The sequence below is a fragment of the Rhinoraja longicauda genome, chromosome 22, assembly GCF_053455715.1.
Source record: "Rhinoraja longicauda isolate Sanriku21f chromosome 22, sRhiLon1.1, whole genome shotgun sequence".
NCBI lineage: Eukaryota > Metazoa > Chordata > Chondrichthyes > Rajiformes > Arhynchobatidae > Rhinoraja > Rhinoraja longicauda.
Genome location: NC_135974.1, coordinates 4,788,751 through 4,816,257, shown reverse-complemented (window position 1 = coordinate 4,816,257; position 27,507 = coordinate 4,788,751). Strand labels below are relative to the sequence as shown.

The window sequence follows — 27,507 nt, the reverse complement described above, 5'->3', positions numbered from 1 at the left end:
ACTTGGTCGGTCCGTCAGTAACCTGCTGTCCAGCTCTATCTCGGCATTGACATCAAGTGGAGATGCTGCCCAGACTTTGGATTGCGACGACCGCTCTCCTGTTTCTTGCCTCGTGCATCCTGTGTACAAACCCAGGCTTGAAAGCAAGAGTAACGCAGAAAGCTTTGGACTATGGTGAGTGTGGACATCTCTCGGCTTTTATTCTGTAAAATTTTGAAGCACTCTCAACAACTGCCACTCAAACTGCCATTGTGAAAGTAGAAACATTTTTGTAAGATTGAAAACTTGAGAGGAATGTGCTGCAGATACAGAGGGGGGAGTTGAGGGCTGGGGTAAATCAGACATGATCATCTTTAATGGAGCCTCAATAGGGTGACTGGCATACACCTGCTCCTGTGTATTTGCGCTCGATGTCCAGGGCATTATCCCGAATGTTGCTTTCTTACTTTCATGCCATCTTCAAAATATCGCCAACTTCTCCCTTTCTCCACCCCTTGAGACTGTCGTAATGCCCCATTCTGTCATTGCAGCCTCCGATTCCTTCTCAATTCCCACACCCATCACTAACAAACACTCTCATATCATCTAACACAGAAATACACTGGCACCCTTTGGCACTCATCACTGAGCCCAATCCCCGAGACTGGTCCCCTTCCCGACTGCAAGATTTGCAATCCAGAAACAGTACTAATATTTTGCACAATGCTAGATACTAAATACTGGATACAAATATGTAATGACGGTGACTTAGAACCGTCCAATGGCCCACCGTGTCTTGTATTGTTACTGATGTATCTGGCATAGTTTGGTACTAATATGAGTGGCTCCGTATTAAGCCAATGGAACAAATCCATGTCGGCTCATCTATATTGTCCAGTATTAACCCATGACCACATGTCACACTTGTAAACTTACCCACAAAAGCATTAAGGAACAATCAAATAAACAAGGATGTAAAATACCATCCAATAAACAAGGATGTAAAATACACATGTACTGCCTCCTTTCCATTTTACAGTTTTACCAAGAACACATTGAAGGTTTAAGGCTTCAAGCCTTGCAGAAATATTTTTATCACATGCCTCATTTCATTTTTCTCTCTGCTGATGCTGAATATTTCCAGCATTTTCTATCTCGATAGTAACACTAACTATTAATCATTAGTTACTAACCATAAGTGTGTCTAGCATGGGATGGTTCCCTCTGTGTAACTTCAGACACTGGGCTATGTAGCCCTTGGCATCAGTAGCTGGACAGACGTGAGTATCCAGCCAACCATGTGCAGTGGTACCCTGGGGGAGAGGGTTGAGTAACTAAGACCATAGTTGTGTTGATCCAAACCCCGCTGTGCACTTAATTCTTGCATGTTTTTTGCTCTGCAGGCCGACAGGTTGGGGTCGGTGTGTTGCAACAGAAGTTGCGAGAAATGCGTATTCCAGATATGGATGGTAAAGTGCATTTAGATGTGATTGGGAGCGTGCATTACTCCATCACATCGTGAGTGGAATTTGTGCTGGTTTTTAGTTCATGTGTATCAGCTGTTAAATGCAACTGTTATTTTAGGGCTGGTGGACTCATCACCACATTAAACTGTGTTAAATGGCGTTGATTATGCAGCTTTGTAAAGACCATGACATGTGTTCAGCTGAGGGTTGGCAGCAACAATGTTCCAGGTATCCACCACTCTCTGTGTGAAATAAAGCTTGTCCCACACATCTACTTTAAACTTTCCTCATTGGACTTTAAGGCTATTCTCTCCAGCACTTCACATTTCCACCAGGGGGAAAAAAAGTTCTGTCTACACTCTGCCTCTCATAATTTTGTAAACTTCTATCGTCTCCCCTTTGCTTCCCATCCTCTGCAGAAAAGAATCCATTTTGTCAAACCTTTCCTCATAGTTAATACCCTCTCATCCAGGCACCTTCCTGGTGAACCTCTTCTGCACCCTCTCCAAAGCCTCAACGTCCATCCTATAATGGAGCAAACAGAACTGCACACAATACCCAAATGCGACAGAACTAGTTTTTAAAAGCTGCAACATGTCTTCCTGACTCTTGTGTACCTGACCGACGAAGACAAGCATTCCTTATGCCTTCTTTACTACTCTAAGTATCTGTCTTGCCACTTTCATGGAGTTATGCACTTGGACTCCAGGATCCTTTTGTACAGCAATGCTCCCATAGGTCCTGCCATTAACTGTATAACCTCCTCTAACATTCGACCTCCCAAGTACAACACCTCACACTTGTGCAGGTTAAACTCTTTCTGCCATTTTACCGCCCATATGTGTAACTGACCTTTATCCTACTTTAGCCTTTCTCAGCCTTCTTCACTGTCCACAACTCCACCAATTTCTGTGTCGTCAAGTTACAATGAGTTCCCCTCTCTTTTTACTAAATTCTCCTGAGCCTAATTACATTAATATGAAATCTCACCGCCGTGCCAGGTGTCAATCTGGTGAACCTTCGCTGCAATCATGGGCACCCTTCCTTAGGTAAGAGTCCAGTACTGCACACAACACTCAAGACATGGTTGCTGTAAGGCACTGTACAATTACAGTAAGACATCCCTGCTGCTTCTCCCTGTCACAGCCGAGATACCGTCTGCCTTGAAAGCCACCTGCTGCAAACTTGGAAGTATTACATTCAATCCACTTATTTACATTACTAATATATGATCATGAATAACTGGAGACCCAACACTGAACCTTGGCTAACCTCACTCCACTTTCTCCCCCCCTCCCCCCCCCCCCCCCTCCCTGGCACCATTTCCAATGGCGACACAATTCAGAACTTTTTAACCCTGAGCTTAACAGTTTACAATTCTGGGTATTTTCCAACAATCTGCCCACCAAACAAAACCCTTGCCTATGGTCACCTATTACCAGCCACGCTCTGTCCTGCTGTTCCTCTTATCCAGCTTTCTTTCCCGCCCTCCCGCCCTCCAATCTCTACACAAGAGACTGAAGATGCTGCAATAGACAATAGACAATAGACAATAGGTGCAGGAGTAGGCCATTCAGCCCTTCGAGCCAGCACCGCCATTCAATGCGATCATGGCTGATCACTCTCAATCAGTACCCCTTTCCTGCCTTCTCCCCATACCCCCTCACTCCGCTATCCTTAAGAGCTCTATCCAGCTCTCTCTTGAAAGCATCCAACGAACTGGCCTCCACTGCCTTCTGAGGCAGAGAATTCCATACCTTCACCACTCTCTGACTGAAAATGTTCTTCCTCATCTCCGTTCTAAATGGCCTACCCCTTATTCTTAAACTGTGGCCCCTTGTTCTGGACTCCCCCAACATTGGGAACATGTTTCCTGCCTCTAATGTGTCCAATCCCCTAATTATCTTATATGTTTCAATAAGATCCCCCCTCATCCTTCTAAATTCCAGTGTATACAAGCCCAATCGCTCCAGCCTTTCAACATACGACAGTCCCGCCATTCCGGGAATTAACCTAGTGAACCTACGCTGCACGCCCTCCATAGCAAGAATATTCTTCCTCAAATTTGGAGACCAAAACTGCACACAGTACTCCAGGTGCGGTCTCACCAGGGCCCGGTACAACTGTAGAAGGACCTCTTTGCTCCTATACTCAACTCCTCTTGTTACGAAGGCCACATTCCATTGGCTTTCTTCACTGCCTGCTGTACCTGCATGCTTCCTTTCATTGACTGATGCACTAGGACACCCAGATCTCGTTGAACTCCCCCTCCTCCTAACTTGACACCATTCAGATAATAATCTGCCTTTCTTTTCTTACTTCCAAAGTGAATAACCTCACACTTATCTACATTAAACTGCATCTGCCATGTATCCGCCCACTCACACAACCTGTCCAAGTCACCCTGCAGCCTTATTGCATCTTCCTCACAATTCACACTACCCCCCAGCTTAGTATCATCTGCAAATTTGCAACATCTGTGAAGGGAAATATTTTATTTTTCATATTTCAGATACAGCGCGGAAACAGGCCTTTTCGGCCCACCAAGTCCGCGCCGCCCAGCGATCCCCGCACATTAACACTATCCTACACACACTAGGGACAATTTTTACATTTACCCAGTCAATTAACCTACATACCTGTACGTCTTTGGAGTGTGGGATGAAACCGAAGATTTTGGAGAAAACCCACGCAGGTCACGGGGAGAACGTACAAACTCCGTACAGACAGCACCCGTAGTCAGGATCGAACCTGAGTCTCCGGCGCTGCATTCGCTGTAAAGCAGCAACTCTACCGTTGCGCCACCGTGCCGCCCTGGAAATGGACAGACAATGTTTCAGGTCGAGACCCTTCTTCAGACTGATCATTATAATAGAAATTGCGGAGGTGAAGAGGCTATCCAGAAAACAGAAAAGCCGGAAATCTCCCGGACTGGACAATGTTTCCCCATCCACCCTCAAGCTCTGTGCCGAACAACTGGCACCGATCTACACAGACATTTTCAACCAGTCCCTGCAAACATGCACTGTCCCTGCCTGCTTCAAGGTCTCCACTATTGTCCTTGTACCCAAAAAGACAAGGATCACTGGTCTTAATGACTACAGGCCTGTCGCACTGACCTCTGTAGTCATGAAGACCTTTGAAAGACTTGTGCTGGCCCAGCTGAAAAACATCACAAACCCCCTGCTGGACCCCCTGCAGTTTGCATACAGGGCCAATAGATCGGTGGATGACGCAGCCAATCTAGGCCTGCACTTCATCCTCTAGCACCTAGACTGCAAGGGGACCTATGCCAGGATTGTTTGTGGACTTTAGCTCTGCTTTTAACACCATTGTGCCAGAGCTACTACACTACAAACTCTCCAAGCTGACTGTGCCTGAACCCCTCTGTCAGTGGATCATCAGCTTCCTGACGGACAGGAAGCAGCATGTGAGGCTGAGAAAGCACATCTCGGACCCGCAGACCCTCAACATAGGAGCACCGCAAGGCTGCGTACACTCCCCTCTCCTTTACTCTCTCTACACCAACGACTGCACCTCCACAGACTCCTCTGTCAAGCTCCTCAAGTTTGCGGATCACACTACCCTGATTGGACTGATCCAGGATGGGGAGGAATCTGCCTACAAATGGGAAGTGACACAGCTGGCGTCCTGGTGCCATCGCAACAACCTGGAGCTCAATGCTCTCAAGACAGTAGAACTAATTGTAGACTTTTGAAGAGATCCCCCTCCCCTCCCCCCACTCACCATCAACAACACCATAGTCACATCTGTGGAGTCATTTAAGTTCCTTGGAACCATCATCTCCAGGGACCTTAAATGGGGGGCCACCATCGACTCCACAGTCAAAAAGGCCCAACAGAGGATGTACTTCCTGTGGCAACTGAAGAAACACAATCTGCCACAGGCAATGATGGTCCAATTCTATACTGCTATCATTGAGTCCGTCCTCACCTTCTCCATCATGGTCTGGCTTGGCTCAGCCACCAAGCACGACACTCGGAGGCTGCAACGGATCGTTCGCACAGCTGAGAAGGTTGTTGGGCTGCAACCTTCCCCCCATTGATGAACCGTACACTGCAAGGGCCAGGAAGCGAGCGGGCAAGATCATCTCTGACCCCTCTCACCCTGGCCACAAACTCTTCGAAGCACTTCCCTCTGGAAGGCGACTCCGGGCTGTCAGAGCAGCCACAGCCAGACATAAAAACAGCTTTTTTCCCACGAGTGATAATTCTACTCAACAACCAAAGTCTGGAGTCTCTTTTTTGCTCTGGTTTATTTTCACCCACATGTTTAGACCGTAATGTTGTATCCTTATTGTTTTGATGTGGTTATGCTTTATTCTTAATTGTTAACTGTATGTTTATGTTGTCATTTGTGAGCGGAGCACCAAGGCACATTCCTTGTATCTGCATACTTGGCCAATAAACTTATTCATTCATTCATTCATTCATTCATTCATATATATATATTCATTATGGGGAATATCAGATATTCTGGGTCCTTCTCTAGAGGATTTATTGGGAAGTTAACAGAAATTCTTGGGAGTTTGCAGTTCAATAATCTGAACAAGGCAAAGTGCATTTTAATTTTATTGTGAGTTTGATGTCAAGGTAAATTCCTGGAAATAAAAGTAATCATAACTGCAGTCTCCTTAAAACTACTTCTTCCATCATCCTGTCCGTCTCCAGTCCGATGAGAATATAATGTTAATTCATTGCACCAATCTTGTCTGCAGGTTATACATTTACCAGGTGGGTTTACCACAGTCTGCTGTGAAATTCTCTGCTGGCCAGGGCATTCAGCTCTCCATCGTCAATGGTTTCATTGGTGTGAGGGGTAACTTTAGAATTCGAAAGGCATTTTTGTAAGTATTCAGTCTTTGTTTATAACTTATTATTATTATTATTATTATTATTATTGTTGTGATCCTTTTGGAAGAACTGGATCCATTCCAGGGTGCTGTCCACTCTGTTCTAATGTTGGACTTGGGAATTGTGGAAAGTTGCTGTACCCTGCCTCCTTTTACCTCTTCCCTCGCCCAAGGGAACAGAGGCTGTTGCTCAACTCTTATCATCCTACTTGTTGCCTCTCTCTATTTTTCACTGCACTTTATAAAGTGAATTTGAAGGATGTGATGGTGTTGTTAATTTTATCATCGATAATTGGAGAAGATACACCATTTTACTGCTGGAGCTGTTGCATAACATTCAATTCGGTGCCTCATGTACTTCTTGTATGCAAACCGAAAGATAGACACAATCTCCCGTTTGCCAAACACTTTAACTCCCCTCCTCATTCCCACACTGACATTCCAGTCCTGGACCTCCTCCATTGTCAGAGTGAGGCCAAACGCAAATTGGAGGAACAGAATCTCACATTTTGCTTGGGCTGTTTGCAACCCAGCAGTATGAATATTGATTTCTCTAACTTCAAATAACCCTTGCATCCCCTCTCTCTCCATCCCTCCCCCACCCTGGTCGTTGTAGGTCATCCTGGTGAGTTTTATTATCTGTAACTTGTTTTCATCTAGCCGACAGCTAACAATTACCTGTTTCCTTTATCATCGTCACTGTTTTGCATATCATTAATTCATTTGTTCTCTAACTCTCTACATCACCGTCTATATCTCTCGTTTCCTTTTTCCCTGACTCTCAGTCTGAAGAAGGGTCTCGACCCGAAACGTCATTTGTTCATTTTCACCAGGGATGCTGTCTTGACCCACTGAGTTACTCCAACATTTTGTGTCTATCTTTGGAACTAGAACTGGGTCACTAACTGATTCCTAGAAAGTGGGAATCAGTTTTAATGTTTTAATGAGGCCGGCAGCTTCTGATTAAGCCGGGGAACACACCAGACCCTGGAGAGGTGGGACATTTATGGCAGGAAGGAAGCTAAAGATATCTTGAAGGGAACAGTTTTCAACACCTCTTGGAGAGCAGGTGGAAGCAGCAAGTTTTCCCCAGTATCTGCTGCTCCTTTCGGCCCCACTCATCCTCGCACTCCCCCAGATCTGGGGATGGGGCACATCTCTCCATGCCCAGGTTATCTGACAGCCTCGCTCTCTCTCTCCTGGAGGCCTCAAGTTGGAAGCTTACACACATAATGTTCCACCCAGGGCTCTGAATCCTGCTCCATACTCTGCTCTCCGCTTGACTGGAAGCAAAGTCCACCGACCAGGCAGAGGCCATTCCCTTAGCAACTCCATGGTTTACCCAAACCTCCCCCTCCCCAGGAATTTCCCCCTGCAACCACAGGAGATGCAGCACCTGTCCTTATACATCCTCCCTCAACATCATCCACGGTCAAGTGAGGCCACATGCACATTGGAGGAGCAGCACTTGGGCAGGTTCCCTCTCTCCCCCCTCCCCCACCCTAGTTGCCCTACTAGTTGTATTGTTCATATCCTTGGATCCCTTTGTTATCACCCTTTCCCCAGCCAACAATTGTCCATTGTGGCGAAGTAGACTTGATGGGCCGAATGGCCTTATTCTGCTCCGTGCAAGTATGAACTTATGAACTTCTCTTGACCTCAGCTCTGTGACTGCTGCAGGACATAGACTGGAATGACTGATCAACAGCTCCATTCAACTTGGTCCCTGTGGTGGTAGGATGAGGGGTAATGAAATTCATGGGGCAGCATAATCTCTGACACAAAACAGATGGGCCGAACGACCTGTTTCTCTGAAACAAATATAATGCAATTCCCACAAGAGCGGCAACTTCTCAAAACTCTATCCCTCTGGTTCAAGAGAGGGTGGGGTTTAATACCAGGGACAATAAATACTGTTTCGTTTAGTTTATAGGTACAGTGCGGAAACAGGCCCTTCGGCCCATCGGGTCCGCACTGACGAGAGATCCCACACATTAACACTATCCTACACACACTAGGGACAATTTATATTTATACCAAGCCAATTAACCTACAATCCTGTATGCCTTTGGAGTGTGGATGGAAACCGAAGATCTCGGAGAAAACCCATGCAGGTCACGGGGAGAATTTACAAACTCCGTACAGACAGCCGCCGTAGTCAGGATTGAACCCGGGCCTCTGGCGCTGTGAGGCAGCAACTCTACCGCTGCACCACCAGTACTGTGTTCATTAGTATGTTTGCCTTCCAATGGTTATTTATCTGATGACTTCTGGCATCTCTTCATGTCTCCTCACAGTAGGACGAGTGGATCATTTGACGTGGCAGTGAGCCGTCTGTCAATATCAGAGAAGATAGGAATGAGCCGGGACAGCACAGGTCGCCCAGCACTCCGAAGCTTGGCCTGCTCAGCCAATATTGGGAAAGTAGATGTCAAGTTCACACAAAAAAAAAAGTAATGTACAAATTAAGTTATAAAAGAAACCTCTGAATATTTCAGTTTACTCTCATACTCTTCTTCTCTCTCCCCCACGCTCTTTCATGTTATGATGCAGATTTACAGGACTTTGGTTAGACTGTATTTGGAATACTGAGTAGAGTTCTGGTCATTCCAATAAGGAAGGTATGGAGGTTTTGGAAAGGGTACCGAGGAGGTTTACCAGAATGATGCCTGGATTAGAGGGTATTACCTACAGGGAGGAGCTGGACAGACTTGGATTGCTTTCTCTGGAATGCCGAAGGTTGCGGAAGACCTGATCAAAGTATATAAAATTAGGAAAGGCACTGATAGGGTTGACAGTCAGAACGTTTTTGCAGAGCAGGGAAATATCAAATAGTTGAGGGCATTCCTTTAAAGTTAGCGGGGCAAAGTTTAAAGAAGATGTGCAGGGCAAGTATTTTATGGTGGGTGGTGGGTGGTGGGTGCCTGGACCGCACTGCCAGGGGTGGAGGTGGAAGAACGTACGAATGTGGCATAAGAGGCTTCTGGATAATCACATGGATATGCGGGGAATTGAGGGAAATGGACAATGTGCAGGCAGATAAAGGTTGGTCTTGGCACCAAGTTCGGCACAGATATTGTGGGTTGTTGGGCTTGTTCCTTGGCTGTACTCCACTATGTTCTTGCTCTCACTCTCTTGCCCCTCTGCAGTGTCTGCATGCAAATGGGACTTGCCCAGAACACCAACTTGAACAGCGTGGAGAAGAGTGGAGATAGCTGGTAGAAACAGATGAGAAGTGGGTGGGGCAAGAACTGGCAAGTGAAGTGTTGATTGGGGGATGAGCCAGATAGGGGAGAGAAGGGTGAAGATAGTAACCAAAGCTGCAGGTGAGAAGTGGAGAAGACAGTAGGGTGCAAATGATGAAAGGTGGGGAGTAAAATGTAGAACCAGTAAGAGGGATAATGGGTAAAAGGGAATGCAGGTAAAATATCATCTCCACACTTTCTGTATTTGAGAGTGTGTCTGCGCAATGTTAAGATTTATTTTGTTTTGACTGTATAATTGTGCTTTGCAGATGGTTGTATAATCTGTTCCGCAAATCCCTCGAGAAACCCATTCGTAAAGCTCTTGACCGTCAGGTAGGTCAGCTTCCCTCACCATTCATGTTGCGTAATTGTGCCGTTAACTTGCACAGCATTCGAGCTGTATAACTCATGGTGGAACTACTGAAAACATGACGATCTTCTCATTGTCATTTACTATTTCTTTGATACAGATTTGTCCTAAAGTCTCCAGTGCAATCAACAAATTGGAAGACAATCTAAAGACCATGGAAAGTATGTTGTTTTACATCCTCCCTCCTCCCCAATCTTCCATCATCTTCTAAAACCTCTGAAGGTTAGATTGCACAGGATCCAAAGAACGATAACTGAATGGATACAAAATTGGCTTCATGGAAGGAAGCAGAGGGTGATGGTGGAAGGTCACTTCTTGGGCTGGAGGATGTGACTAGTGGTGTGGCTCAGGGCTCGGTGCTGGGTCCATTACTCTTTGTCACCTATATCCATAATTGGATGAGAAAGTACATGGCAATATTAGCAAGTTTGCAGATTATATAAAAGTAGGTGGTATTGCAGATAGTGAACATGGATGTCAAAAATTACAGCAGGGTCGTGATCGGTTGGCCAGGTTGACTGAGAAATAAGAAGTGTTGCCTTTTGGAAAGTCTAACATGGGCAGGACCTACACAGTGAAAGGTAGGTTCTGTGGAGTGTTGTAGAGCAGAGGGATCGAAGAGTGCAGGTACATAATTCCTTGTAGGTGGTGTCACAGGTACATAGGGTGGTCAAAAAGGCTTTTGGCACATTGGTCTTCATCTGTTAGAGTATTGAGTATAGAAGTTGGGGTCTTGTAATGTAAGACATTGGTGAGACCGCATTTAGAGTATTGTGTTCAGTTCTGGGCACCATGGAAAGGGTACAGATTTACGAGGATGTTGCCAGGACTAGAGGGTGTGAGTTATAGGGAGAGGTTGAGCAGGCTGGGACTCTATTCCTTGGAGCGTAGGAGGATGAGGGGCTATAGAGGAGTGTAAAATCTTTAGACGATTAGATTGGGTAGGCACACAAAGTCTCTTACCCAGAGTACAGAAGTCGAGAACCAGAAGACATAGGTTTAAGGTGAAGGGAGAAATATTTAATAGGAATCTGAGGGGTAACTTTTTCACACAAAGGGTGGTGTGTGTGTGAAACAAGCTTCCTTCCCCCCTCCTCATTCCACCATCATCTATCGGTTCCTGACCTTTCCCTTCACCTCACCCCTCTTTGCCCCGGGGCTGTTCGCCTTCCCCATTCTCAGTCCTGATGCAGGGTGTTGACTGAAATGTTGATCATTTTTCCCCACTGCTCCACAGTTGTTGTGGTGCTCCTCCAGCAATTTGCTTTGTACTCCAACATCTTCGGTTTCTCGTGTCACCCTTGAAGAATATTTCAATGAGTTGCCAAGACTTACCAACGGCAAGGTGACCATCTGGCCTTTAGTGATGTTGATTCAGGAATAAATATTGAGAGAGTCCAAGGGAGATGGCAATTGAAACAGTGCCAGCTTGTTTTAATTGTGGGCCTGAAGTTTCACTCGGAAGATGGAATGACTGGAAATTCAGAGCTCTCTCTGGAGATGGTGACAGGAACCAAAGCCTATACCCAACAATTAATGGTCATTGGCTTAGAAACACTTTGAAGGCAATGAAGGAGCTGGAGCTAAGAAGGGCAGGATTGGATTCTGACAAGGAGGAATGCAGTCAAGAGGACTGGAGGAGATAGGCTGTGTGTATTGAAAGAGAACCATGACTGATTCAATCTATGTCAAGACCATATAGTGGTTAAAGATGAGCATACGAGATCTGTGCGGTAATTTGATAAGGATGGAAGGGTTGGATATATAGGGGGCAACACAAAGATGTTTTGTAATAGTTGAAATCTCAAGGATTTCAATGCAGGTTCTGGTGGTGGTGTCACCTCAAGAATCAATGCTCATTGTAAAGGATCAGGACTTCTGCAGCAGCAGACAGTTGCTGAAGTAAATGATGTGTTCTAGAAGCCAAAGGATATAGTCCCGATATGGAGTAAAGCAAAAGTCATCGTGGAGCCACTGAGGATGCCAAGGTTGGTTGTTTCATCTCAACTCTCTAAGAGTTGGGGAAGGTCAAGACTGGGCCACTAAAAGTCCACAGAGACCTACGGTTTACAGTTTACAGTTTAGTTTAGTGAAAAGCTTTTGTTGCATGCTATCAAAATCAGCGGAAAGACAATACATGATTACAATCGAGCCATGATTACAATAGACCTGGAACTGAAGCCAAATGCAGTCCTCACCTTTTACCCTGGTGGCAGGCGAATAACAACCTGGATTAAGAATTTAGAATTTTTTGTATTGATATTTCATATTTAATATTCTTTTCCTTCTGTGTTCTTAGTATTAATCAAAATTAACCAATTTGCTGAGGTTGACTATTCACTGGTTAATCAAATTCAAATCACCAATGATGCCATGGACCTGGATTTTAAGGTATGCCCTGAGTCCTGGGGAGGGGAGGGTGATGCTAGTGTATAGGGGCAGTTGGATGGGTTGACATTTGGGCTGTTTCATACTTGTGTTGCCTTTAGACTTATCCAAGACTGTTTTTGAGTTCTCTATTGATAAGTTACCAGAGATCTTCTGATCGATATTCACTCTCCAGGTTCAAAAGGCTTCTTGCTAACTTCAGTTTTCTGGCACAACAGTGGGGAACGGTAACCTACTTGCTTCTCGAATCCCATTCTTTGGTTCACGTTAGGACCAAGGTCTGTGACCTTGTGGTTAAGAACAAACTAAGGTTCCACGAGCAACCTATGTTTCAAAGATAATTTATATTCGCTAGTTTGAAAATGGACAGGCAGTTGTTAAAAATAATTTTGTTGACCGGTTTTCTGCCAGTGCATTTTGAGACTTCCTGCCTTATATGCGATTTGATGTCTAATTCTTTTTACAGGGTCAATTCTACAGAGTGGGACAAAGGAAAGATCCTCCCTTCAAGCCACCCCCAATCAGCCTTCCCAGTAAATCCACTCGCATGTTGTACTTGGGAATATCTGATTTCCTTGCAAACTCAGCAGGATTTGTGTATTATGAAGCTGGAGCCTTACAAATGAATATCACTGATAAAATGGTGGGTAAAAGCTGTCCTTTCACTGCCCCAGGGTGCACACGGTCATTATTTGCACTGGAGGAGGTGGGTTTCTGCAGTAGATTGTTGTGAAACAATGCGGAGGTACAGCACTGAGGCCCCATTCACCTGCCGTTCACAATTACTCTGAAGATGCACTGGACACCCCATTCCAAGCACACATTATCACCTGTGCAGTGATGCTAGTGGGAGCACATTGGACAGTCTGATCCCGTCTTTGATTACGTCTTGCGAACACTGGTCATGGCTGCCTGAGTTAAAATGATTGATTTTCGACAGAATAACTGATTTACTTCATGGCCTCTGTGAGGAGTCATGGTGTCACTGTTGTTCTTACTCCAAATTCCAGGCCACTGAGTTCATTCCACTGTGTCAGGAGGGAGTAAGAAATAAAGCACCTTCAGATGGAAGCTTACTCCTTTTTCAATTGTCGCTTATGAACGTCAGTGCTTTGTTTCAAAATAATAGATTAAAATAGGAATATGAGCTTTGTTTTGTCACGGGGCAACAAGGGGTGGCAATGTCTGGTGATTTATGGGGCCTGTTTCCATGGTTCCTCCATTGGCAGAGAGGAATGGCACACTGATTCATGTTCATAAGGTCATAAGTGATAGGAGCAGAATTAGGCCATTCGGACCATCAAGTCTACCCTGCCATTCAGTCATTGCTGATCTATCTTCCCCTCTTAACCCCATTCTCCTGCCTTCTCCCTATAACCTCTGACCCCTGGCTCTGTAGGTCACGCTGCCATACCACTATTCCAGTGACCTGGCATCAGTCCTGAGCTTCGGTGCTATCTTGCCTAAGTTTGCTTGTTCTCCATGTAGCCACATACGTTTTGCCCAGAGGCTCTTATATCCTTCGACATACCAAAGACACCCTGTTACACTAATTAGCTGCTGTACATTACCTCTAGTTTAAGTGGTTGGTGGAAGAATCGGGAACATTACTTTCCACATGTGCTTGGACAGGTCATTGGGAAATTAATGGGGGAATGGGAGGGCTGAGACAAACTAAAGGGACCCAATGGACTCCAATATTATGTGAAAAATATGAAATGAGGATGAAACATAGGGTAGGAGGCAGAACTAGGGTATTGATTAATTACTTTCAGTAAATCTAGATTTATTGGTAGAAAATGAATTCTTTAGAAATGCCATACTCTTTGCAATAACTTCAATAATGCTCCAGGTTTTTTGTCAATGCAATCTGCAGTCATTTACAAATCCAACCTCAGAATTGCAGTTGTGTTCGAAAGCCACACTGACTGTTTCACCACACTTGCCTTTCAAGATTGTACGATGACACAATCACACAAAATACTAAAAATAAAATTGGCTAATTCCTTTCTGTTTTCACCAGATTCCGAGCCAATCACCTATCAGGTTAAACACAGCGTCCTTCAGTGTAATCATACCTCAAGTAAGTGTTTCGTGGGTTTGCAAACTCTTGTCTGATGTTCTGTTTGTCTGATAGTCCTTATCCCATATCACCATGGGCATTGTTATCACATCATGATTCTTTGCATGTTACTCTATGATGGGAAGGGTGAGCATTACCAGAGCAAAATACTTAAGATTCTGGAAATGTGACATAAACATAACATTACATACTGATACTAAAATACTGAGATTGGTTACAATTTGTGAAGAAGGAAATGAAGTTAATGACATAAATATTAATAGAATACACGTGTCAACAGCTGGAGAAGCTCTATCCTAACATGCCGATGGAAATGCACCTGCGAGCCACTCGACCGCCAGTTCTGCAGGCTACAACAAACAACATCAGCGTTCAGGCATTTGGTGCATTTGATGTGTATGCAGTCTTGCCAAATTCAACCCTTGCATCACTTTTTGTCCTGGACATTGTAAGTACTGAAATCTACTTCTTCTGCAGTATGTCTTAAATTTTTATAGTTGACAAAACTATTGCCATGAGAAATCTCCTTTATTATTTTGTCTTGTTGCAGCAAGCGAGTGTCTCTGCTCAGATGCACATCTCTCAGATGAAACTGATTGGATCTCTGCAACTGAGTAGGTAAGGGAAGGACTGCTGGAAGGCTGTTCATAGAAACATAGAAAATAGGTGCAGGAGGAGGCCATTCAGCCAGCACCGCCATTCATTGTGATCATGGCTGATCATCAACAATCAGTAATCTGTGCCTGCCTTCTCCCCATATCCCTTGATTCCACTAGTCCCTAGAGCTCTATCTAACTCTGTTTTAAATTCATCCAGTGAATTGGCCTCCACTGCCTTCTGTGGCAGAGATTTCCACAAATTCACAACTCTCTGGGTGAAAAAGTTCCTTCTCACCTCAGTTTTAAATGGCCTCCCCCATTATTCTTAGACTGTGTCCCCTGGTTCTAGACTCCCCCGACATTGGGAACATTTTTCCTGCATTTAGCTTGTCTAGTCCTTTTATGATTTTACACGTCTCTATAAGATCCCCCCTCATCCTTCTAAACTCCAGTGAATACAAGATTCATCTTTCCAATCTTTCCTCATAGGACAGTCCCTCCATCCCAGGGATTAATCTCGTGAACCTACGCTGCACTGCCTCAATATCAAGGACGTCCTTCTTCAAATTAGGAGACCAAAATTGCACACAATACTCCAGATGTGGTCTTACCAAGTCCCTATACAACTGCAGAAGGACTTCTTTGCTCCTCTCGTTATGAAGGCCAACATGCCATTAGTTTTCTTCACTGCCTGCTGTACCTGCACGCTTAAATTCAGTGACTGGTGTACAAGGACACCAAGGTCTTGTTGCACTTCCCCTTTACCTAATCTGACACCATTGAGATAATAATCTGCCTCCTTATTTTCGCCGCCAAAGTGGATAACCTCACATTTATCTACATTATACTGCATCTGCCATGCATCTGCCCACTCATTCAACCTGTCCAAGTCACCCTGCAACCTCCTAACATTCTCTTTGTAGTTCACACTGCCACACAGTTTTGTGTCATCCGCAACCTTGCTAGTGTTACTTCTAATTCCATCATCCAAATCATTAATATATATTGTAAATAGTTGTGGCCCCAGCACCGAGCCTTGCGGCACTCCACTCTCCACTGCCGGCCATTTTGAAAAGGACCCGTTTATTCCTACTCTTTGTTTCCTGTCTGCCAACCAATTCTCTACCCATGTCAATACCTTTCCCCCAATACCATGTGCTCTAATTTTGCTCACCAACCTCCCGTGTGGGACCTTATCAAAGGCTTTCTGAAAGTATAGATACACTACATCCACTGGCTCTCCTTCATCCATTTTACTTGTCACATCCTCAAAAAATTCCAGAAGATTAGTCAAGCAGGATTTCCCCTTCATAAATCCAGGCTGACTTGGACCATTCCTTTTACCGCTATCCAAATGTGCCATTATCCTTTCTGTCATGGGCCTCCTCCAGTGCCATAGTGAGGCCCACCGGAAATTGGAGGAATCGCACCTCATATTCGTCTTGGGCAGCTTGCAGCCCAGCGGTATGAGCATTGACTTCTCCAACTTTAGATAGTTCCTCTGTCCCTCTCTTCCCCTCCCCCTTCCCAGATCTCCCACTGTCTTTCTGTCTCCTTCCTTTGTCCCGCCCCCCTGACATCAGTCTGAAGAAGGGTCTCGACCCGAAACGTCACCCATTCCTTCTCTCCTGAGATGCTGCCTGTCCTGCTGAGTTACTCCAGCATTTTGTGAATAAAAGTTATTATCTCTTTAATAATTGACTCCAGCATCTTCCCCACCACCGATATCAGGCTAACTGGTCTATAATTCCCTGTTTTATCTCTCGCTCCTTACTTGAAAAGTGGGATAACATTAGCTACCCTCCAATCCATAGGAACTGATCCTGAATCTATTGAACATTGGAAAATGATCACCAATGCGTCCACAATTTCTTGAGCCACTTCCTTGAGTACCCTGGGATGCAGACCATCAGGCCCTGGGGATTTATCAACCTTCAGTCCCATCAGTCTACCCAATGATATTTCTCGCCTAATGCAAATTTCTATCAGTTCCTCTGTCTCCCTTGATCCTCTGTCCACTAGTACATCTGGTAGATTGTTTGTGTCTTCCTTAGTGAAGACAGATCCGAAGTATCTGTTCATCTCTTCCGCAATTTCCTTGTTACCCATAATAATTTCACCCGTTTCTGCCTTTAAGAGACCCTCCTATGTGCAGGGTAAGATAATCAGCACACAATTTATTACAACAAACATCGAAGAAGAGAGTGCAGGAAACGTCTCGTTTAAACTAAAATGGCAGGGGGATGGGAACCAATGCAGGGAGACAGAGGGCTGTAAAATGAGCGCAGAAGGAAAAGGTCGAAGGGAGAAAAGAAAAACAAACCTGAAATATTTGTGTCTTAATGCGAGGAGCATTCGTAATAAGGTGGATGAATTGAATGCGCAGTCAACGGATATGATATAGTTGGGATTACGGAGACATGACTCCAGGGTAGGGTTGCCAACTGTCCCGTATTAGCCGGGATATCTCGTATATTGGGCTAAATTGGTTTGTCCTGTACGGGACTGCCCTTGTCCCGTATTAGGCCCAGGGGGCACTGTAGGCCCGGACACTATAGACCCAGATACTGTAGGCCCGGACAGTGTAGGCACGGAGACCCGGGCACCGCCTGACGGAGGTTGCGTAGCAACTCTCTTCCCAGCCCGGGTGGCCGCCAATGGTGGAGCGGGAGCACATGGCCGCTGGCTAGGTGAGGTCACATGGGGCACGGGGCAGTGACGTCACCTTGTGTCCCTTATTTGGGAGTGAGAATGTTGGCAACCCTACTCCAGAGTGACCAATGCTGGGAGCTAAACATGCAGGGGTATTCAATATTCAGGAAGGATAGATAGAAAGGAAGTGGAGGTGGGATGGCATTGCTGGTTATAGAGGAGATTAATGCAATAGTAAGGAGAGACATTAGCTTGGATGCTGTAGAATCTGTATGGGTAGAACTGCGAAATAGCCAAGGGCAGAAAACACTTGTTGGAGTTGTGTACAGACCACCAAACAGCAGTAGTGAGGTTGGGGATAAACAGAAAATTAGGGACGCGTGTAGCAAAGGTACAGCAGTTATCATGGGTGCCTTTAATCTGCATATAGATTGGGCTAACCAAATTGGTAACAACGTTGAGGAGGAGGATTTTCTGGAGTGTATATGGGATGGTTTTCTAAGCCAATATGTAGAGGAACCAACTAGAGGACAAGTTATTCTAGACTGTGTATTGTGTAATGAGGAAGGATTAGTCAGCAATCTTGTTGTGCAAGGCCCCTTGGGCAACAGTGGTAGAATGCTGCATTAAGATGGAGAGTGACACGGTTAATTCAAAGACGAGGGTCCTGAATTTAAAGAAAGGTGACTTTGATGGTATGAGACGGGAATTGGCTAGGGTAGACTGGCAAATGAAACTTAAACGGTTGACGGTGGATAAGCAATGGCAAAGATTTAAAGATCGCATGGATGAATTAAAACAGCAAGGCAGCACAACCGTGGCTAACGAGGGAAATTAGGGATAGTGTTAAATTCAAGGAAGAGGCATATACATTGGCCAAAGGAAGCAGCAAACCGGAGCACTGGAGAAATTTAGAATTCAACAAAGGAGGACAAAGGGGTTAATGATGAGGGGGTAAATAGAGCATGAAAGAAAGCTTGCGGTCCCAAACTTTTGAGAGTGGTCTACATCAGACTGTGGGTAGCCACTCAGGTATGTTGAATTCTGACCCTGGTGTGTTGGTGAGAACTAGAAACTGGGTGGAGTTGATGAGAAGTTGGGGAAAATAAAATAGAATTTGCTGCGAATGGGGGCTTGATGGTCGCTGTGGGCTTGATGGGCTGAAGGCCTGTTTCCTTGCTGTATGACTCTAATGGCTCCTCAATAATCTGCAGCCTCTCCCACTTAAAAAGATATATGAGACCTGGCTCCCTGTCTCAAAATGTTTTTCATGCAGCAATGCAAGAGGTTATCATTAATGCAAATTATAACAATCCCTTGATAAACATGTGACATTTTGCATGTTATCTTATTCCTAACCTATTCAAAGTCAGCATTTGTACCACAGTCATGGCCTCCTTTTTATCTTTACCTGCTTAAGGGAATAGATTTTGGTGAAGTAGATTTAGATGAGTTTAGTTTAGAGATACAGCGCAGAAACAGGCCCTTCGGCCCACCGAGTCCACACCGACCAGCATATTAACGCTACCCTACACATACTAGGGACACTTTTACATGATAACCAAGCAAATTAACCAACAAACCTGTTTGTCTTCGGAGTGTGGGAGGAAACTCACGATCTCGGAGAAAATCCACGCAGGTTACGGGCGAGAATGTACAAACATACTGACAGCACCCGTAGTCAGGATCGAACCGGGGTCTCTGGCATTGTAAGGCAGTAGCTCTACCACTACGCCACCGTGCTGCCCAGATGATATTAACCAGCCTGCATGCATCGCAGCTGTGAATTTATGAATCTACGACTGTGTAGAGCAAATTTCGGACCCTGTGGATATTGACAAAAACACAAAAAAATGCTTGTTAGTGTGGCCATTGTTCGGGATCAAAGGTTCCAAAAGTTTTGAAGGTCTTTTATTGTCACATGTACCAATTAAAGGTACAGTGATATGCGAATTAGAGAGGGGAAGGTCAGATGGATTGAGGTGAAAACACAGCAAGGGCTGAAACTGGAGGGGAGAGAGAGTGGCCCAGAGGAAAGTAGAGGAGGGGAAATGTCAGTAGCGCTATTGAAGACCAATGGCTGTTGAGGTTTGCCATCCTTGCCATCTGAAAGGAAGTAAACCTGTTTCCTGCAGCATTGAATGTGGCAAAGGATAAAGTGGAACAGTGTACTAGGACAGCACTGAGATAGAAAGGGTTGGTGCTGTTGCAGGGAGAGGTCAAGGGCATGTGTGCACTGAGGCGTGGCGATATACATCTGCATATCAGGATGCAAAGAGAACAGCGCCTCGAGAAATGTGGGATAGCTTTAAAATGCCTGCGATCCTATCCAATTCTGTCCATCCAAGTATTCAGTACAAAGCAAAGCTGCTATTATATTTATGTGTAAGAAAGAACTACAGATGCTGGTTTAAATCGAAGGTAGACACAAAATGCTGGAGTAACTCAGCGGGACAGGCAGCATCTCTTCATCTGAAGAAGGGTCTCAACCCGAAACGTCACCCATTCCTTCTCTCCAGAGATGCTGCCTGTCCCGCTGAGTTACTCCAGCATTTTGTGTCTGCCGTTATATTTGTTGCATGTTGCCTCATTTCACTGTACCATTATCTACTGAAGGAATTTAGAGTCAGATTGCACAAACATTGTTAAAAAACAGACAATTTCCTTTGCGATATAATGGTGTTCTTCTCTTTTACTTTGTTTCTTTTGTAGTTTGAAGTTGTCTCTTGAACATTCCAATGTTGGCCCTTTTCCGGTAAGAAAATCCTCCTGCACATTTTAAGTATCACATATTCTGCTTGAGTCGCATACAACCCAACAGTAAGAACATTGCATCTACCAATTTTAGATAGCTACCAACCCACCTTCTTCCCCAACACCCCCCCCCCCCCCCCCACTCCCCACTCCCCGTGCCCAGCCTGGATTTGCACCTATTTCTCCCCTCCCCCTCCACTTCTACCTATATTCCTTCCTCTAGCTTCACAATTCTTCGAGCCTGTATCAACCTATCACCTGCCAGGCAGTGTCCCTGCTCCTCCTCTTTTCCAGTTTTCTACCTCCTCAATAATCTGTCTGCAGAAGGGTCCCAACCCAAAACGCCACCTGCCTATGTTCTCCAGGGATGCTGCCTGGCCCACTGAGTTACTCCAGCACTTTTTGTCTTCTTTCAAGTCAAGTTCGTTTGAGGCGCCAAATGATTCTTAGGTCAAAGAAACACTCTTAGACAGTCATCATATATCGCAAGTAAGTTCTACTATTAAAAATTAAGAGAAAGGGAAAAATACAAAACCACTTTAAAACCAATTAAATTCAATTGTTCAAATAAAAAGTAATGTTATGGCAGCACAGTGTAACGGCGCCTTAATGCACAGACTCTAGTCATCTTGACTTGGCTATCACACGTACTCCATATGATGTATTTATAGGCAAGATCCTTTCTGAGCTTAACTCAGTAGTGTCTCATCACAACATTTGGGTAGGTACTTCTTCTCAGATAACATGAATGAAATTGGAAAATTCTAAACAGTTGTAGAATATCCAAGTCCCATGCAATAAAAATGTGATTAAATTTACAAAAGGAAAATACTGCGGATGTTGAAGATTTTACATACAACCAGAAAATGCTGCAAAATTTTCAGTGTGTGGTCGAAGGAGAGTTCACAGGTTGATGATCAACACCTTGTGCAGTCAATAGACAACAGACAACAGGTGCAGGAGTAGGCCATTCGGCCCTTGGAGCCAGCACCGCCATTCAATGTGATCATCGCTCATCATTCACAATCAGTACCCCGTTCCTGCCTTCTTCCCATACCCCCTGACTCTGCTATCATTAAGAGCTCTATCTAGCTCTCTCTTGAAAGCATCCAGAGAATTGGCCTCCACTGCCTTCTGAGGCAGAGAATTCCATCCTTCTGAGGCAGAGAATTACACATGATAATCATGTAGCCCCAGATAATAAGCAACAGTAGTTCTGAATGTGGAGATAAACATGACTGCAAATAGTGGGATTGTGAGTAAAGTTGAGTATCCCTTCGGAGAATGTTCCCCCCACAACCTCCAATCGCTTTTTCCCAGACCCCACACTGCCCATTTCTATCTCAAGCCAAAATCCACCGACAGGACAGCACTGGCAGTCCCTTTGCTTCCACTGCTCTTGCCCTACCGAAGTCATCTCCACACTTCAACTCTGCCTTAACCCCCCCCATTATCCTGCCTTCCCACCTACACCTACACCTCTACCAGAAATATTTTGTAATTCCTTAGCCCACACCTCCTAATCATTACCATGGACGTCCAGTCCCTTTACACTTCCATTCCTTATCTGGAAGGCCTTGCTTAGGGCCCTCCATTTCTTCCATGTACCAATATGCAGGTTCGTAGGTTCATTGGTCACTGTAAATTTCCCTTGGTGTGGGTGAGCACTAGAATCTGAGGGTGTGGGAGTTGATGGGAATGTGTGAAGAATAAATTGGGTTAGGGTAGGACTTGTGTAAAAATAGGTTTTTGATGGCCAGCATGGCCAGTGGACCAAAGGGCTTGTTTCTATGCTGGGTGTCTCCACGATCATAAATTGGCTAAAGCACCTGTCTCTAATAGAGCCATTCCTCTCCACTGAAATAAATGTAGTCACTGAATCTGTTTCAGTTCCAACCTGGGTCAGCTCCTTCCCCAGATTCCTCAATGAGCTAACAGGAAGCTAACATTCCAAACCTCAACCCCAAGAGTTCTGCTCAAGAGTGCGGTCAAAAGGGCCGCAGTGAGGACATCCTGGGAAGCTTGAGACCTCCTTGTTCATATGAGTGGACTTTGGGTTGTCAATTCCAGTCTCCCCACAACGATGTTGTATACCATCACTCCCTACTCCCACCGTAAACATCACATTATCCTAGGATATTAAACTGAGAGGAACTTTTTCACATTTTCTTTCTCATCATGTCTTGTTGAAGGTGGCTAGTCTGGAACTGTTAATGAACATTGCAGTAAAGTTCGTGGTGTTACCACAAGTCAATTGTAAGTACATGATGGAGACTGTTTGGGATATCCACGGTACAAATGGATAATGGTGCAAAGTATTTAGATGATGAGGATTTCTCTAGTGCATGCTGAATTTTATAATCTTTCATCTAGAAAAATTAGCTTTGCTCATTTGCCCGGTAGGATAATTATATTGTTCTGAGACTTTAGTTTGCAAATGAAAGATTTTACTGACTAGGACGTTTTTAATTGAAATGGATGGCCAAAGTCTGGATCCCTTTGAGACCGAAAAGACTGTAAAGGGAAATAACGAAATACCAGATACACATTATGCAGTATACCTGTCTTCTTTGAAGACTGCTTAGGAAACCTAGAAGTAGTGGAGAATTGCAGGTTTAGTGTGAATGAGGAATAGGATGAAATTGGCATAAAATGATAATGTTCTAGAAATGAATGGAACTGAATCCCAATAAATCCCCAGGACCTGATGACTCGTGTTCTGAAGATTTGAAAGTGCTATTTTCTTCTCCAAAGACGTACAGGTATGTAGGTTAATTGGCTGGGTAAATGTAAAAATTGTCCCTAGTGGGTATAGGATAGTGTTAATGTACAGGGATCACTGGGCGGGACGGACTTGGAGGGCCGAAAAGGCCTGTTTCCGGCTGTATATATATGATATGATATGATATGATATTTATAGAGGTAGTGGATCCCTTTCGGAGTGTCTGAAAATCCCAGAAATTCTTGACTATTCCCACTAATCAAGAAAAGCAAGGGAGGAAACTGAATTACATTAGCCTATCGACAGTAGCTGTGGAAATGCTCAAAACAGACATTAAGGAAGTTATAACAGGGCACTTAGAAAATTATAATAGGATTGAGCAGAGTCAACATGGATTTGTGTTTGTCAAATTTGTTGAGAATTCTTGAGATTGTAAATAGCATGAAATGATAATAATAATAATAATAATAATATTCATTTATTGTCATTGCAACGAGTACAACGAAATTAAAAAATAGCCAATCCTGACGGTGCGTACAAACATATATGCAATAAATGCAAAAACAAATAAATACATAAATACAATTAAATACAATTATGTTAAGTACAAAGATTTTTTAGTGTTGCCTAGTGCAAAGGTAGTGGATAATGGAGAATCAGGTCATCTGATATCACAAAAGAGGCTAATAGAACTAGTGCATGTGGGATTCAGAGTTATATACTGATGACTGGTTAATGGTTGGTCAATGGGTTAGAAATGTGTGGATTGATTTAGGTTTGGAAGTTTGTGAATAGTGGGTTTTGTGGAGGCTCCAGCTGTTTAGTCTGTACCAGTGATTTAGATGAAGGATCTTGTGTAATATTTTCAAATGTGTTGATGATACAAAGATGGGTGGAACAGTATATTGAGAGGAGGATGCAATGAGACTTTGAAGCATCCATGCAGGCCAAGTGATAGGAAGACGACATGGCAGACAGAATATAATGTGGAAAATGTGAGGCCATCCACTTTGGAATTAAAAGTAGAAATACACAGTATTTTTTAAATGCTGAGAGATTGGACAATGTTGGTGTTCAGTGTGTACACAAATCACTCCAAGTTAACCTGCAGCTGCAACATCAGTTAAGAAGCAAGTGATTTGTTGACCTTCATTACAAGTGGAAATGAGTACAAGAGTAAAAATGTCTTCTTGTAATTCAATATGGTGCTGGTGAGAGACCACATCTGAAAATATTATGAAGAAACCTGATCTTTTTGCAGAAGAAAAGATAAACTGGTAAAGAAGAGTGCAACAAAGGTTCACCACGTTGATTCCTGTGAAGTGATTGTCCTTAAAGGAGTGATTAAGCAGGCTGGGTCTAGAATTGAAAAGAATGTGAGGTGATCTCAATTAAATGTCTTAAATTCTTACAAGGCTTGACAAAGTAGAGCTAGGGTGATGTTTTCCCAAGCTGGGGTGTCCAGAACAGAGTAAACTCAGTCTCAAAATAACGACAATGACAAGAATCACAGAAACATAGAAAATAGGTTCAGGAGTATTCGGCCCTTCAAGCCAGCACCGTCATTCAATGTGATCATGGCTGATCATCCAAAATCAGTACCCCGTTCCTGCTTTCTTCCCATATCCCTTGATTCCATTAGCCCTAAGAGCTACAGTGTATCTAACTCTTTCTTGAAAACATCAATCCTCTACCCAAGAATGTAGTGGGGACTCGATCACCACAGATATCCAAATCAGAGATCAATAAAATTTAGGATGTTAGGGAAGGGATTTGCACAGGAAAGTCGTACTGAGGTAGAACACCAATTGGATGATTGGCTGTGCAGTTGTGAGGGGCTGAATGGCTTATTCCTGCTTATATTTCATGTGTTGCATCTTTGAAATGTTACAGAAAATTTTCATACCTCTCCTTACAGTGAAACTGACCAATGGAATTCCACTTCCAAAGGTGAAAAAATTAAATTTTATAAACCCCACTCTTGAGGTGAACAAGGTGAGTGATTGCATTACATAAGATGATGTTAATGATGTGAAATACATGTGAATGAAGTTGGGTCAGAAGGATAGACATGAGGGGGTCAGTTTTGCGTGAGGATACTCATGAGGGGAGACTATGTCCGCCTTGGCCAGTCTTGGCGATTTTATTTCTTTGGAAACCTGCATTACAGTGTAGAGTTTCAACATCATTTTGGCCATCATTTATTATTTTAGAACATAATAACTTTTAAATTAAATGTTTTTTTGCCAACTTTATTTTGTTCTCTAGTTTGAGTTTGGAGTTCATTACTATTAGGTGAAAGGAACTTTCAATTTCATGATATTGTAGTGGGTCTGGACGCAGGCACTGTAGTTCCGCTGTGCGCCGCTGAGGTGCCTGCTGAAGAAAGCGAGAGGCTTCCAACACCCAGCAATCTGCTGTTCTAGCACCGCCCCAACCGCCACATCCAAAGTGTCGACTGTCAGGCTGGTTGGTGCCCCAGCCAGGTGTGCGTTAAAGTCCTGAATATGGGGGACCGGGTACCTGTCAGCGATGGTAGCATCGTTAAGCCGACGGTAGCCTCCGCAAGGGCGCCAGCCACCGGCTGCCTTGGGGACCATATGGAGCGGGGACGTCCATGGGCTGTCTGAGCGGCGCACAATACCCAGGGACTCCATAAGGCGGAACTCCTCCCGAGCCAGATGGAGCTTGTCCGGTGGAAGACGCCGCGCCCGGGCGTGCAGGGGCGGGCCAGCGGTGGGAATGTGATGCTCCACCCCGTGCTTCGAGGCGGAGGAGTGGAACTGTGGGCCGAGGATTTCGGGGAACTCGGCCAGAATGCGCGAGAACGTAGCATCCACAGACGACAGGGGCCCATCAGGCAACATAAGTAGAAAGAGTGGTAGAGAAGGCATATAATATGCATGCATAGATGGGGCATTGAGTATCATAGTTAGGAAGTCATGATGTAGCTCTATATGACTTTGGTTAGGCCACATTTGGAATATCGCATGCTGTTCTGAGCATCTCATTACAGGAAAGATGTATCGGCTTTGGCGCGGGAGCTAAAGAGGTTTACCAGAATCCTGCCCAGATTAGTGGTTTTAGCTAAGAAGGAGAGGTTGGACAAACTTGGATTATTTTCTCTAGAACGCCAAAGTTTGAGGGGTGGCCTGATAGAAGTATGTAAAATTATGAGAGGCAAAGATAGTCAGAATCTTTTTTCCAGAGTGGAAATGTCAAAGACTAGAGGGCATCGCTTTAAGGTGAGGGGCTTAAAGGAGGCAGATACGATAGTGGCACTTCAATTATATTTGGACAAGCACATCGATATCTTGGGAAAGGTGGGTTATGGGTCTTGTGTAGGCAGATGGGATTAGTTTATCTTGGCATCATGTTCAGCAAAGACATCGTGGACTGAATGGCCGGTTCCTGTGTTGTATTTTATTTATGTTCTCCTTGGAGCAGATAAGGCAAATGGAAGATGTAGAGTGTTCAGAGAATTGAGTGAAGAAATCCGAATAGATGTGAGAAACTGGTTCCTTTGCCAGGATGGGCAGGAGGCAGAACAAAGGGTAGTTGGCAAGGGTCTAGAGAGGTGACGTGGTGACCTGTTGTGATCAGAAATGCACTTGCGTTAAAGTTGTCAAAGCAGACCTAATAGTTACTTCCATAGGGGGAACTGGACATGTCCTTGTCAAGGAGGAAGTTGATGAATATGTCGAATTGAATTGAAAACTCTTTCAAAGGATGTTCCAGTCACTGTGGGTTGTCCTGTGGTGTTTGGTTTTGTTTCATGAGATATAAACAGTAAGCTGTGGCATATCATGCATCTGGGACGATAGATATAAACTGTACTTTGAAGCATGCACTGATGCCACATGAAGGAAGATGGGAGAGCATTATTTTAATGTTAACATCTTGCCTCTTTTCAGAATATTCTGGTGATTGCAACTGATCTTCAATATCATCCATAACCAGCGGCCCTTCTCAGCCAAGACTTTGATGGGAAAGACAACCGGTCACTGACTGCTTTGATTACCTAAAATGATCTGGGCCATTTATTAGGCTGAGATTTTAAATAAGGCCACTGTTTCAATTATTTTGCAAGTGCAAATATTAATTTCTAGCTTACTGGCTTTTAATCCAGTGCATTGCACAAATAAAAGCTATTGTTAAACTTTATATGCAGAGTTTTTATAAATTTCCAAATCCGAACTTTTGTTTAGGACTTTCATGTCCAAAGAAAAGTAAGCAGAAAGAGATCACTTCTGAAATCTTCCTGCAAACGCTTTTGGGGAAAATATAAAGCAAAGATCAGCAAATTAAGAGGAACCAAGCTTCATCACTTTAGATCTCAACATTTCTTTGAGAAAGGGGTTGTGAGAAACTGTTGG

General features: G+C 44.3%; 1 protein-coding gene across 1 annotated transcript; it reads left to right on the top strand.

The window, feature by feature from the left end:
- Positions 1–27,295, top strand: LOC144604353 (bactericidal permeability-increasing protein-like). The gene is made up of 15 exons (XM_078418647.1): positions 1–174; positions 1,383–1,497; positions 6,184–6,312; positions 8,616–8,771; positions 9,833–9,896; positions 10,034–10,094; positions 12,233–12,324; positions 12,788–12,964; positions 14,345–14,404; positions 14,685–14,852; positions 14,955–15,022; positions 20,368–20,410; positions 22,602–22,665; positions 25,050–25,126; positions 27,046–27,295. Exons 1-15 carry the CDS (start codon positions 63–65, stop codon positions 27,085–27,087), a joined length of 1,428 nt encoding a protein of 475 aa, XP_078274773.1. The 5' UTR covers positions 1–62; the 3' UTR covers positions 27,088–27,295.
- The last annotated feature ends 212 nt before the right edge of the window (positions 27,296–27,507 follow it).